This window comes from Catharus ustulatus, chromosome 1, assembly GCF_009819885.2.
Source record: "Catharus ustulatus isolate bCatUst1 chromosome 1, bCatUst1.pri.v2, whole genome shotgun sequence".
Taxonomy (NCBI): Eukaryota; Metazoa; Chordata; class Aves; order Passeriformes; family Turdidae; genus Catharus; species Catharus ustulatus.
Window position 1 is genome coordinate 136,978,170 of NC_046221.1, and position 14,741 is coordinate 136,992,910.

Genomic DNA, 14,741 nt, shown 5'->3' on the forward strand with positions numbered 1-14,741 from the left:
CGCGAGCGCTTCCGGGGCGTGCGGGGCGGGAGGGGCTGAGGGCGGGGCGGGGCTGAGGGCGGGGCTGAGGGCGGGGCTGAGGGCGGGGCTGAGGGCGGGGCTGAGGGCGGGGCTGAGGGCGGGGCTGAGGGCGGGGCTGAGGGCGGGGCCGGGGCCGGACTGTCCAACCTCAGCGCCGTGAGGTGGGACAGAGCTCGGCTTGTATCGGCACTCACGGAGCCACAGAATGGATTAGGTTGGTAAAAACCGCTGAGATCGTCGAGTCCAACCTTTCACCTGCTAGAACTGGGGCCGCAGTCGGGGTTGTGAGCAGCAGGGCGGTGCTCCCGCTCCCCACAGAGCCAGTCCCCGCTGGGCGTCACCGCAGTCCCCGCCGAGCCTTTGCCTCCGCTCGGTTACACAAACTCGGTGCTGGTTCATGTCAGCCCCGCCTGAGAAATTTCCTTTGCAGCTTTTCCCGGGCTTAAAACAAACTCTTTTCAGGTGAAGAACTTGTCGCTTCTCTCAAGTTCGCGTGGCACAATTCCTTTCAACCTTTCCGCAGCACCAGATGTACCTGTTTGGCATCCATTGCCCTTCTGAAACAGCAATCAAGTTGTACAAGCACTGGGGACACCACGAAGCCAAGACCAGCCCATGGCCAGGAGAATGATGTGGAATTAATCTTACGCAAGCGGTGTTGCTTACATAAGTTTTCTGTACTAGCTCTATGCCTGACAGCAGAGCCGACCATGTGCCTTCGGAGGAAGCTGTAAAAAGATGTGTTGCATCTCTTAGATGGAAGCTTCAGCCAAATATCTGCACTTTCCTTAACGGGGATAATTATCACATGCTATCTTCCTCTTGTGTCTGAAACATCTGCTTATGAAATACAGTGGTTTGTGTGTGTATCAGGACTTCACAAGCCCCTTATTTGTTTCAGTAGCTGAGCTTGCTGCTTTCTCAGTGCTCCAAACTTTCACTTACACCAAGAGCAGCAGTCCTCTGGGTTCTACTCCACGTGAAAATGTTGCATCACTTTAAAGAAGGCTGTGGTTCAATATATCTATTTGCAGTGGTGAAACTAGTTCAGGAAGTTCCTGTCCCCACAGCACATGTTGGGGAGCCAGACACAGCATGCAATTCCCCAACCAGTTCTACTGGCACACCTGAAGAGATGTTTTGTGGCACTGCTGGGATACTCATCCACTAGAATTTTTTCTCCGTTCACTGAAAACATGGCTCTGCCTCATGCTATTTGAACAGAAGTAGTTAAAGTACAAATGCCTTTAAAGAAATACTTCACAATTTGAAAACCGAGGGGTATCCTTGGCCACGCTGGCAGATTTGCGTGCTGTCATTCTTGCCCCAACGTGGATCCCTCTCTCATCTTGATGAATTACCAGATCTAAACTCCTGAAATAAATTACAATATCTTTATGTAGAAAAGAAGAAAAAAACATTTACATGTATTTTACTGAAGTACCACAGTGCCTTTTGACACTTGGCATAGCTTTTTTTGGTGACGTTTAGGGGCTCTTTGGAGACCTCTGTGGGGCAGTAGCTTTGCAAGTACTCCAAACATGGGCCTCGCCTTGTGCCAGAGGAGCGCAGTGCCTGTCAGATGACTTCTCTGCTGGGACAGCCTGCAACAGCACTGCAACCAGGTCAGCCTGTTGGTAACTGGCAGGGGAATTCCAGCCCTGCGTTTTTATCTGCAGTGACTCCCTTGCTGCTGGTAACAGCTGCAGCTCTGGATGTGAACAGAATCAGCTTTGCAGGATTAAATTTTGACGGCTCTGAATGCAGTGTCATTGGCTTCAGCACATGGCTGGGCTTACAGGTCAGGCATTTCCTTGCTGCAAGGTAAAACAGCAGTGCTTGAATATAACACACAGTTGCACAATATCAAGAAGCAATTTAGGTATTTTGGGGGGTATTTTCTCCACTGATGAAAGTGGAGACAACAGAATTTGGTTAGGAACAACAGTTTTCTTAGAGACATTAAAAAACAGTGGTAAACATTAACACATTCAAAAAGAATGATACAGTTCATTCCCCAATTTCAGTTGTAAGAAGTTGATATTCTGAAAGGAAACTGGGGAAAAGTGATACAAGTGGGATACTTGTCAGAGGCCAAAGGTCTGTGCAGGAAAGGATAACAGTTGCAGGTGGTACTGGGATGAAGGCACTCCTGTACAGGAGTAGAGCGAGGTGGGACATGCAGAACTGGCAGAAAAAAATCTGACATTGAGAAGTGCAAAGTCACAGGTTGCTTGTTTGTAAGGAAGGGGATCAATGGGTGGAAGAAGGAAGCTTCAGAAAAATGGAGGAAATAAATAAAAGTACACATGGGGAAATAAATAAAAGTACACATGAGTCTCTTGCAGTGTTGGGAGTGGGGAGGTGTGAGCTCCTTGCCAAGAAGAATGGTGTGAGTGTTTCAGAGCTGTCCTGCTACAGTAAGTGGAACAAAAGGACACGTGGTGGGAAATCACCAGAACTATTACAAAAATGACAGAAAAACAGTTACATTGAGATTAGCAAAAGAGTTGGGCAGACAGACGGCAGGCAGGAAACAAAGAATTGCCAGAGAGGGGATGAGTACAGTGTGCTGGGAGGAGCCCTGAGAGGCCACCTTGCTTCAAGGCACCCCAGTACCTTCCTGTAGATAACAACACCGATGTCATCTGGAAGGTGACACTTCAAGCAAAGGCTATGCTCAACCAGTCCCACAACAGTGGAATGGCCAGGAACAAGCAACTGGAGTACACAAATGCCAAGAGCCTGGGCAACACAACACAGGAACCTGACCAACTGGTGCATGTTGTCAGACCAGATGCTGCAGGCATGCAAGAAAGGGTGGAATGGGAATTGTGACTGGAAAACAGGTGGTTTAGGGAATGTATTAGCCAAGAAAGAGAATAAAAAATAATGGCTCTATAGTAGCAGTTAGTGACAAGCAGCTTCATAAACAAATGAATAAATAAAACAAGGGTCAGCCAGTAACCCAAAAGACATAATGGGAATTAAAGTTACTTTTAAGGTACAGTTTCACCTTTGAAAGGGGTTACTATACATAATGCAGCCTGCTGTAGCAATAATTTGGGGAGTCTCATGCTCCTAGATGGACAGAGACATAGGATGAGACAATAAGGCAGAAGAGAGAAAAAGAAAATGCATGAGACAGAACACAACAAATCGCAAGTAAAGGAACAGGTGCCATCCAAAAATCATTCTCACAAAGACAAGGGCTGCATCTCAAAAGCCAAGCTGGCACTGAGAAAGAAACTGCCTGGGACAGATGATTAAGTTTCACTGAAAGACAAGCAGCCAGCCAAGCCAGAACTCTCTGTCTGGCATGCTCCACTGTGAAGTAATTTCAGAAACGTTCTGGATTTTTGTACCAAAGTATAAATGTTTTTCTAAGAAGTTGTAGTTTCTGAAAGGGAGCTGCACAAAGAAATCCTATGCCTTTGAATCTTTCTGCTTGAGGGTAAGCAGGGCTCACAAAGCAAACTCCCTGTGTGAGGACCAACCTCACTCCTCAGATGCTGAGTACAGATCACCTGCAGCCACTACGGAAGACAAACACCCCAGACCTCCACTTCACAAATGTTTTGCTCAATGCATCAAAAGTCAGAAGACAAGTGCAGAAAGAAAACGAGGTGCTCTAAACCTCCTACAAATAGGGCACAATTATCTTAGTTGTTTCCTGATACCATAGCAAATTTCAGCTACTACTTTTAAAAACTGGAGGGATTAATTTGACATTTTCACCCCTTAAATTGTAGTCTCTGCTACCAGTGAATGTCAATTTTGAAATTTGGACCAGAGAGAGTGAAAATTGCTCCAGCCATCATGTGTTGTGTTGGAATTTGTTGGCAGTCGCCACAAGGAGAAGCAGGCTGTACCAAACCACAGTAGGGCAGGAAGAGGATGCCAGGCACTATGGGGACAAGGCAGTGGCTGACAGGAACCCCAGCAGTGGTGACATCTGCTTCCTTCCTGCCAAACAAATGTGTATGTGTTAATAAAAGGTGGTGCAAGCTGTGAACCTGCACCAGCATAAGGAATGGTGATGAAGAAACCACACAAGGCACACCTTCATTGAAATGAACAACCAGGTGATGATGGGTGAGCAGCTGGCCCACAGGTCAGTGAAAAGAGTTGTAGTGAATGGGGTGACATCAGGCTGTCACTAGTGGGGTTCCAAACGGCTCCATCCTTGGCCCAATTCTTTTTAATGCCTTCATTAATGCCTTGGATGTGGGACTCAAAGATATACTAAGTAAATTTGCTGACAACATCAAGTTGGGAGGAGCTGTCAACTCCTTTGAGGGAAAAGAGGCCCTGCAAAGGGATGTTGACAAATTAAGAGAGATGGGCAATCACCAATGGTATGAAGTTTAGCAAAGGTAAATGCCAGATTCTGCACCTGGGATGGGGCAATCCTGGATATACAGACAGCCTGGGGAACAAGAGGCTGGAGAGCAGTGGCACAGAAAGGACCTGGGGGTCCTGGTCAGTGGAAAGTTGAATGTGAGTCAGCAGTGCCCTGGCAGCCAGGAGGGCCAGCCCTGTCCTGGGGACATCAGGCACAAGGGAGGGAATTGTCCTGCTCTGCTATGTGCTGGGGCGGCCTCACCTCAAGTATTGTGTGATATAGAGAATGTCCAAAGGAGAGCCATGAGAATGGTGAAAGGCCTTGAGGGGGAACTTTATTAGAGTAGTTGAGAAGAAAGGAGGAGACTGAGGCAAGACCCTCATGACTGTTGTCAACATCCCCACAAGGAGCAAGTACAGATCTCTTCATTCTTGTGACCAGTGACAGAACTCGAGGAAATGGCATGAAGCTGAGTCAGAACAGGTTTATGTTAGATGTCAAGACAAGGTTTTTCACCCAGAAGGTTGCTGGGCACTGAAACAGGCTCCCCGGGGAAGTGATCACAGCACCAAGCCTTCATTAGTTCAAGAAGCGTTTGGACAATGCTCTCAGGCATACTGTGTGATTCTTGGGGTGTCCTGCACAGGGTCAGGAGTTGTACCCAATGATCCTGATGGGTGTCCTTGTTGCCTTTTCCCAACCTGAAAATGAAATTCAAGATAATTTTAGTAAGGAGGTAATATAAAAGGATCTTTTATGAAGGCCTGCAGGGACACTTATGGAAAGATGTCCCACAAAAGCCCACCCCCTCCAGGGGTGAGTACATTTTTATAGGGTTTAGAATATTAGCATAATTGATAAAAAAACACTAATTAGGAAGACAAGTGGTGATGCAACTATCCCCCCAGGTCAAGCCCGTTCTCTGGAGCCCTGCTTTCAGCACTAGTTGTACTTTGTCCATGAAATGTATCTCGAAGAGTTGTTCAGGAAGAACCAAGAACCAGAACCACTGGGGTCTTATGCCCCCTGGGGCATGGAGCTCTGCAACTTGTTTTGTCTTTATACTTAGGGAAAGACCCTGGAAAAGTACTGGGACAATTAGCTACTAATACAATAGGAGACAGAGCTACAAATGTATGTGTGAAGAATACAGAGAACATAAAAAAGAAGAAAAAGGCAAAACCCAAACAGCATCAGTATATTCCATGATTCTGTGACCTCAGTAAAAATCTCAAGCAGCAGCATCTTGATGAAGGTTGAAATGAACAGTTGAGGTCTTAAAGAATCAAGTGTATTACAGGATTTTCCTGCAGAAAGTTACTAGTGTTTACCCTGCATTGTGTGACTTGTCATGAAAAAAATTGTGTTGGAGAATCATGCATTTAAAACAGATTTTAAAATAAAGATTTCAAAATAGAGATTTCACCGTGGAACAAGAGGTATTGTCAAAAGGACCAAAATCACCAGCTCATCGAGGGAAGGCTGCAACAGCCAAACCAGCTAGCTGTTAACACACGACCTGATCTGCCGTGCCAGAACCGTACAGAAACCGCGTTGCCGCTGCCTTGAGGACGACAGAAAATGCTTCACCGCCCTGAGCCCCTGGTGTCCTCGGCAGGAGCTGCTCCTGGGAGCAGCCGGCCCGCAGCCGCCACAGCGCTCCCTGGCACACACCCGACCAGAGCGGGGCTGGTAGGAGCGGCGTGGCCATCTCCCTGCCCTTCCGTCCGGGGCCCGGGGCTGCCCGGAGCAGGGCAGACCTGCCCTGTGCGACATGTCCCGGCAGGACCGGGCGATCGCGCCCCGTCGCTGAGGAGTTGCACCATCCCGCTGCAGCGCACCTCGACGGCGGAAGGCGCAGCCCGCCTGGGTCCGGGCCGCCGTCGGGGCACGCTGAGGCTCTTCGGGGGCCCGGGAATGCTCCTCCGCCGCCTCGCCCTCGCAACCCGTCCGCAATCGCGGCCCCGCAATCCCGGCCCCGCAATCGCGGCCCCGCCGCGCTGCCACGTCCCCGCCCGGCGGGGCCAATGGGCGGCGGCGCCAGGTGTGTGTTACCTGCACCACGTGGGCCGGGGGTGGGCAGGTGGTGCCGCGGCCCCGCGCAGAAAAGCTCGCAGCCATTGCGCCTTTCCCAGGGGTGCAGTTGGCGTGGGAGCGGCTACCACCCACCTCGGGGAAAAGGGGGTGGGAAAGGGGGGGAGCCGTGCGCCTCCCCCGCGCCAGGTCCTTGGGGAGTGAGGCTGCAGCTGGGGGTTCTGCCGCTTGGGTCTCGCTTGGAAGCGCCTGGGGCAAGGAAAGTTTCCGGCTTCTTCTCTTTCCCCGCTTCTTCCTTTCCTCCTTTTTATCCTCTCTGCTGGCCCGGTGGCACCATGACGGCGTCTCCCGACTACCTGGTGATTCTCTTCGTGACCACGGCGGGCACCAACGGGGCAAGGTTGGGCTCAGACGAGCGAGAGTTGCTCCAGCTCCTGTGGAAAGTGGTCGACCTGAGGAGTAAGGAGGTATTTTCACCCGACAGGGCAGCACCCCGACCTGCTGCTCCCCTTGGCGCCTGCCTTGCTGGATGCGGGCAGGGCGGTATCGGCGCTGGGCTGGTAATGGGTGTCCCAGGCTGGAGCAGGCTCTGGTGGAGGGTAGGGGCTGGTGCTGCTGGTGGGGACCTCCGGCCCGGAGAGCTGACTCACCCCCTCCTCTGCTTTCTCTGGAGCTGGGGCACCTGCATGACGTGCTGGTCCGGCCTGACCACACAGAGTTGACGGCTGAGTGCCAGGAGATCACCCAAGTGGATGTGGAGAGCCTGGCACTGGCTCCACCGCTGGAGCAGGCATTGAGACAGGTGACACCCCTGGCTGCTAAGTGCTGGTCTCTCTTGGGAGCTCCCCCGTGGGTAGAGGTAGTATCATCATCTGCTTATCCCTGCCATCAGAGCAGTACAGGAGCACCACAGATGTGTGTGCCAGGAAACCTATATGTGTAGGACTTTGTGGGCCTTTCTCCCTTTCCTTTTCTTTATTTGCCTTGGGAGGAGCTGAACCCCAAGAGAGGAAGGTTAGGGTCACCTATTTCCCTACCGTGCCATGCTAGACCCTGAGTGAGTCTCAGCTGAGGGTGAGCCCTAATCAGTGTTGGAAAACCCAGCTTTAGGTGTCCCCTGTTAAGGCTTGTGCTCATCAGTCCTGGGAAGGTGATGGTATTGAAGCCTCAAGGTTAACAAGGAAGTGTGTGTGATTCCCATTGAGGGTAGGGCTGAAAGCCTGTCTTCTTTCTGACCTCCTGGAGTGCCCTGTCAGAAAAGCTTTTCTGCCCCAGTACTGCCTTAGCTCTCTGCAGTCAGCTTTGCCTCATTGCAGTGCTCTTGGGAATCTTGAAAAGGATTTTTCTTCTGTAAAGTGGGCTGTCTGTGTAGCCATATCTCATTAGAAGGGGGAAAAGGGGTGGCTTCCTTGTGAAAAGTTTTATCGTGGAAGTTAGCATGTGCTTAGCTAGTAAGAAACAGATCCATGGAAGTGAAGGAGTAGGCTTGTATGAAAAGAAATTCTAGCTCCGTGTTTGTGCTGCCCAGGAATAACATGTTACCAACTGATGACACTGCCTAGTGGAGCCACTCTGATCTCTGTAACATGTTTCTTCTCTTGTTCCTGCCAACAGTTTAATCAGTCCGTGAGCAATGAGCTGAACATTGGTGTAGGTACTTCTTTCTGTTTCTGTACTGATGGACAGTTGCACATTAGACAGGTTCTGCACCCTGAAGCTTCTAAAAAGGTATGTAGCTGTAGCTTAATGTGCTTTTTGTGATTTCTTGCAAAACAAATCAGCTTCTCTCCAGTATGAGGATATCTCCACACTACCATAGCACAAACATTGCTCACATGAAATGTGCTTACCAGGCTAAACAGCTTGTCTGTGTGGAAGGCATACACAGTGCCCTGTCCTTATGTGGTCTTGAGATGGGTTTTTAAGTTGAATCAGAAGGAAGATGATCTTAAATGTTTGAGAAAGGAGCAATGTATTGATGGTACTTGTAGCTTCTACAGGGTTAACTGGTGGGATTTGGGGTTGTTGCTAAATAATTAACCATCTTAACCATAAACTGTTTTTTGAAACTTTACATTCATGCCTAGTTATAGCAACTTTCAATCTTTGGGTCTTCAGCTGACACTCCTAGGGTGGTGGTCGTATTTGTAAGGAACTGAGCAGTAGTTTGAGGCAGGCTATGAGTGATGATTAGTCCTGTAGTCTGGAGTTTTCCATAACTTCAGAGTTGCCAAATCACTAGCAGTGTTATGAGGACCTGCCTCCTTCTTGTTAGTGATAGGGTTGCAGCAATATGTGAGTCTCTCTGGCTCTGAAATAACTGCCTCAATATTAATAACACCTAATTTTGTGGTTTGGTATGAACATGCATTGCTCTGTAACTGAGCTGTTCTGCTGCTCTCATTGTACCTGACTTCTGTTTCCCCTCAATTTGCTGTCCTATCTTTGAAGAGACACTGCTGTAAGTCTGCTGTTGCAAAAGTGATACTGAATGAGCTGGTTGTAATACTTGTTTGTGCTTTAAGTATTGATAGCTTTGAGGCTTAGAAGAGAAACAGCATTATTCTCCATGAAGGGGCGGTTCTTACACATGTAGTTTGTCTTCTACGATGGATAACATGAGAAAATGTGGAAACAGGTTTTTAAATACTTTCTTCTTGGCTAATAAAGTAAAGCTTCTCATACACATACATTTAAATTGTGGATAAAAGAAGGGACACATCCTACAATTATTTAAATTGGCTTGATGTCAGGGATCTTTTTTCTGTATCATCCCAGGGTTACAGACAGGAGTCAAATAATCAAAATCTTCTGTTGCTGTTTCAGAACTTTTCATTTGAAATTTGCTCTGTGCTGCCTGTAGATTAAGTAACTCAGATGCTTATGAGACTTGTAATAGTTTTTTGATGAATATCCTAATGCGAGGGTTGGGTTGTGGGATCACTAAAATCCAGATAGGCAGAAATCTCTAGGCTCTGGAGAAGGTATTTATTTCTAAGATACTCATTCTGAGGCCATCTAGTGACTCCTGGTATTCAGAGAATGAACTGTCATAAACCATTCCAAAAGTACATAAATGAAGTACAGAACTTCATTTCACATGAAGGAAGACAATCATGCTGAAACTAGAGCAGGAACTGTTGGAAAGCCCATCTACATTTTCATAAGTCTTTAAAATTGTTTGCCTAATACACCTGTCCATATGTTAAGATAAGCCCTAATGTTCTCAAAGCAGAATTTGTTTTGGAGCCTAAACTGCTTTCTTTGGGCTCCCTAAATGTGCTTTCACATGGGCTGCTATCTGTTATAATGCCAACATGCTAACTAGTTGTTAAATCCCAGAAAGCCTTTATGTGTAGTTTGGAAAGGCCTTGCAGGCAAGAAACAGCCAAAAGGAATATGTACTATTCTGTCTGGGATGAAGAGCTAACTGAAGGTGTAAGGGTTTGCATTGGTTTCAACGGGTGCCCCCAAGACTTCTCCACGTCTTCTCTTTTCCATTCCCAAAAAAATTAATAGCATGTGGTAGATGTAGTGGTGGGGCAAGAAGGGTTTCATTGACTTCTAGTGGGCTACATAACTTGCTTCTGGCTTTGTCTGCTCCAGTTAAAGCAGTTATCATGCATAGGCTGACAACCTTTGCACCATGTCAAGCCCTCTTCTGCACAGTCAGATTTTTTATTCATTGGAAATAAATATTGGAGGTGTGACTATTCTCTGAAAACAACCTTTTCTATAAACTAGAATATCTGCTAGTCTTGCAAAAATTGCTTAATTCTACAAACTAATCTGACTACCCTCTGGCTTTATCCAGTTAAAATTGCAATCGAGAATTGATGAATGTTGCAATAGGAGGCATTTGCTCTGCTACATATATATTGGATTTGAAGCTCTTGTAATAAAGGCAAATGTTTTTCTGGCAGCGAAAAAGCACATTTCTCTTATTAAACAATATAAAGAGGAAGCTGTTTAAGCAAAAGAGTTTATGAATGTACCTGGCTAAGAGCTATGTGAGCTTTCTCTGTAGCAAAGACTGATTGCGTTTCCTATTTGTTCTAAAGATCTTGTTAGAAAGTTTGGTATCTAGACACAAAGTAGGTAAAACTCACTCTAACTGACAGTGGTTACTTTGTTCCTTTTGCAGAATATTTTCCTGCCTGAATGCTTCTATTCCTTTTTTGACTTGCGGAAAGAGTTCAAGAAGTGTTGCCCTGGCTCACCTGAAGTTAGCAAACTCGATGTTGCAGCCATGACAGAATGTATCCTTTTGACGGTGATGGTTTCTCTGCTGCTATTACAGTCTTGGCTGAATTTTAGAACAGAGGTGCATGAGTAATGCTTGCAACACATGTTTAGGGGTGGTATAACTTTAATGAGTAACTCGAAGCTGTACTGAGTTTTCTCACAAAGATAAAGATAAAAGCATATGAGGATGAATGCTTCCACGGAGACAATCCTGTGTTTCTTCTTGACTTCTGTTTTCTTTACCACCTTTATAGCTGTCTCTTTAAATTTCACAGTTTAATGTAACCGGCATATTTTTTTTCAAATTGCCGTTGTGAATTTTAAAGTTTGGAGGTGGTTTCATAGTATCAGTTAGATTTTTATTTTGGGCAAGAGCAAATGGTGGGACACCACCTTACTTTTCAGGAGCAGAGGTGGTTATTCTTGATGTGACCTTGTCGTGAATCTCTAACACAGGAATAAACTTAATGCAGGGATACTGTTGAAACATGTGGTATTCAGCCTCCTGGAAGGTGCACATGCTGTACCTCACAGGGTGAGGCTTGACTGGCACCAAGATGCAATCAATAGTATGTTTCCATTTTCAGTGGTAGGAATATCTAAAATTATTTTCTGTATAGTCTGAAGTGGTCTGTAACCCCATCCTGTCTGGCTCTTTGCTAGTCTGAGCTTGAGAGCTGAAGCTGTGATTTGGCCATGCCTTCTTCCCTTGCTTCCCTGGCAGTCTCCCGTCTTGCTGCAGGCTTCAGTACTTATCCCAAAATTATTCTTGGACACAGAGATACTGAGCTATTGAAGTAGTGGTCACAAAAGTCAGGTATCAATGAGGAATAAAGGAAGTTGAGATGCTTGTCTTTGTTATTGGTGGTTGATGTTGCTGCTATTGTTTTTAATAACTTTTCCTCTGACTTCCTTATTGTGTCCATGGAGTGGCTGTTAAGAGGTGATGTCTGGCTTCAGAGATGTTTGGGCTTCCACTGCAGAACTAGTATTGCTTGGGCTTTGTACTTGTTGGAGGCATAAAATACACCTATGGGGTGGATTTTTGTGTTTAACCATTATGCTCTGCTTTATCAGCAAATTAAGATTAATCTCTGCTAGTGAAGGGGCAAAAATTATTTCTCCCCATATTCTGAAGGAAAATGGTAGAGTAGGATTCTGAATCTTTATGTAGAAAACTGAAATAAATGCTGTGGTACATAGAAACTGGGTGATAGAGATTTCTTAAAGTTACGGTCAAAAACTTAGTGCATTGCTTAGGGAATGCTTTGACATGATTTGGAGAAATTCAAGGCCATGAGCTGCTTCATCTGTTTCAGAGAGTTGCACTTGGTTTTTCCTTATGTGAATGTCTAGGGTATGCCTTTCCACTGTGGAAGGAATTTGACTGTAGCTACCTGGAGTGTCACTGGTTAGCTCAGGCATGGTGATGGACTGTGTATTGCCTGCCTGCTAGGAGAGTGGGGCAGATCACCCTGTGTTACCTGACTGTCAGGAAGTCCCTGGAGAGTCAGTGCTACTTAAGAGTAGTTTTGGCAGCTGCCAGTAATACTTTCTCCAGGTTCCTGGAAGCTTATTCTGTCTATCCAAATCCACTCAGCTTGAATTCAAGTTCTGGATAAGATATGTGTTTTTAAGATATATAAACCTAACTTCATTCTGGTCTTACATTTATTTTTGTGACTTGTTTTGTAACTGCTGAGGCTCTTATTTGTAAACTTGCTATGTTTATGCAACATACTGAAATCAACTCACTCTCCCCTATTATTGTGTGTGTGTGGGAGCAGAGGATACAGAGACCAAAAAGGGTGAAACAATTTTTGTTTTCCTTTTATTGACAAATATGATAATTTTCTTTCTTCTAACCTTGCTGACATGTATCAATCTCCTCAGTGTCAGAAATTATATAGGTTATTTGCACTTGCAGACCATGGACATGTATGTGATGTTTAGGATAAAAAGATTGTTTAAGCAGAGGCTGAGTCTAAAGACTAGTTCCATAAGCTGTGTGCAGAGTTGTTTAGTTTTTCTTCCTTCTTGCACGGGTATGCTGGGGTGTGAGACACAAAAACAAATCAGAAATAAGTGCAGTAGTTTGAAGTGAAGCTGTAGATTAGTGCATAGAAGCTCTTTTCATCAAGCTCTTTTTATTCTTGTAGAAAGTGCAGCTTCTTGGCCTCACAGCTAAAGAGGGTGTATGAATTTTCCATGATTTCTGTTACAGAAACTGTAGTGTGCTAGATACATTAGCATTTGGTGAGGGTAAAATATTTTAGTATGAAACTAAGGTACTGAGTAGATAGTCAAGAGACTGGTAGAAGCAGGAGTAGAATGATTTTTGGGCACATCCCTCCATGTACTTACATCTCCATTTATATGTGTCTGGTGATCAGTAAGAGGAAACTTATGAAATAGTTAGGAGAAAGCTGGGTATTAATCTATGGTCATTCAAGTTATTAAAGTATTCAAATGTTTTTGTTTTGATGGGTCATTTCTGTTTAAACAACAAATTACAGGCAAATCGGGAATGCACCCTACTGTTCCCAGCTGTCAGGGGAGGTAACTTCCTATTGCAGTTAATTTCAGATATGTATTTCAGTGTACAGCACACTGGATTGTAGGTGCTTGGCTGTGTATTTCTTGCAGACAAGGCAAGCACAATCTTGTAAAAGAGCACAGAGATAATAGACTGAATAACTGGCTGGGTTATTCTTCCTTTAGAAAGTACTTTGTGGACTTTCTCAGGAGGCTACTTGAAATTTGTGTACAGCAATGAAGCCATCCAAATTCAAGAACTCGGGTGAAAGCTTTACAAGTCTTTTCTCCCAACCCCTGCAACAAGTTATAAATTTCACAACAAGCAGCTACTCATTTCTTTTAGATAAAGGTAAAGCAATGTTTAAAATGCTATGAAATTCAGGGGGCCAAGGCAGACTGAGACTAGTTGCAATTATCTTGGAGTGCTACTGCTGCTTAACTCATGGTGTCAAAGTTGTTCTTGTGTATGAGGCAGTTTTCTGGCAGCCTTTGTCGGAATTGTGTAAGTGTAATGACAGCAGGACAATTATGAGAAATTTTGAGTAATAAAACTTGAGAGAAGTGATCATGTTCCAGCAGAGAAAAGAACTTGGGTCTGTTGATAGTTTGTTGTTTTTTTTCTTATATGTAAGCATACAAAAGGAACAGGGCTGTTCTTGCACCCTCTGTACCTCCCATACTTGCTACACTTCTTGATTTGCAAAGCTTGCTAAGCCAGTTTTCACCCTGTGAGTGCCTTCAGGGTGGAGTGAATAAAGCTTGCATGACTATTCCTATTAGGTTTGCAGAAGACTCATCCTTTGCCTCGAGATTGGGTGTGCAGAAGCCATTAAATGGCAAATAACTCTTGCTTCCTCCAGTACTTGATTTGCTCCACTCACTTCTGAACTGGATGTGTGAGGATAACTCCTTACTAGGAGTATCTGCCGGTGTTGGCAGTAGAAACTCGGAGCACTCCAGAACAGCTTGTTTAATCTGCTGTATATTGTAGTAGTGGAACTTGGTTTGTTGAGGTTTTATTTCGTTTGTTTTTGTATTTTTAGCTGGGTGTCTTGGAAGCAAAAATGTGGAGCACAGTTATAACCAATAGTGCTTAACCCTGGCAATAAAAAGCCTGTGATTGGGTATTAGCTGGGAATCTTGGAGATTGCTATTTGTATTTACTGTGATAGTACTCAGGAACTGGGTAATATTATCTTTTATGCAAAGCATTATGTAGAAAGGTGTAGTCTTTTGTCTAGAGGGACTTAAAAAACAAAAGGGAAGGGATCAGTGCAGAGCACAATTGCAATGCTGTTTCATGTCATCTCAGGTTAAGTTAGCTGTTTAATGAGAAATTAGTTCAAAGACAGAGACATGGGAGAGACTGTGGGAAGGAGTAAGTCTTGAAGGACGCTGGCAATGAGTGAAGATGTAGTGATGCTTCTGAGGAAATGACTTAGAAATTTCTTCCATGTTAGAGAGGACACCCTAATAGAGAATATGCCTTTCTTTCCTGCTCCCTCTAAATTGCTGAGTGTTGCAGGAGGTGGTACCACAGCTGCACACCAAGATTAAG

At 45.4% G+C, this 14,741-nt stretch overlaps 1 protein-coding gene across 1 annotated transcript in view; it reads left to right on the forward strand.

Moving 5' to 3' along the window:
• The first annotated feature begins 6,573 nt into the window (after nucleotides 1-6,573).
• Nucleotides 6,574-14,741, forward strand: part of ESRP1 (epithelial splicing regulatory protein 1) — a 29,832-nt gene continuing 21,664 nt past the window's right edge. Inside the window, exons 1-4 of the mRNA XM_033067025.1 lie at nucleotides 6,574-6,867; nucleotides 7,074-7,202; nucleotides 8,015-8,128; nucleotides 10,545-10,659. Of these exons, the coding sequence (XP_032922916.1) occupies nucleotides 6,736-6,867; nucleotides 7,074-7,202; nucleotides 8,015-8,128; nucleotides 10,545-10,659 (490 nt within the window). The 5' untranslated portion in view covers nucleotides 6,574-6,735. The remainder of the gene's footprint in view (nucleotides 6,868-7,073; nucleotides 7,203-8,014; nucleotides 8,129-10,544; nucleotides 10,660-14,741) is intronic.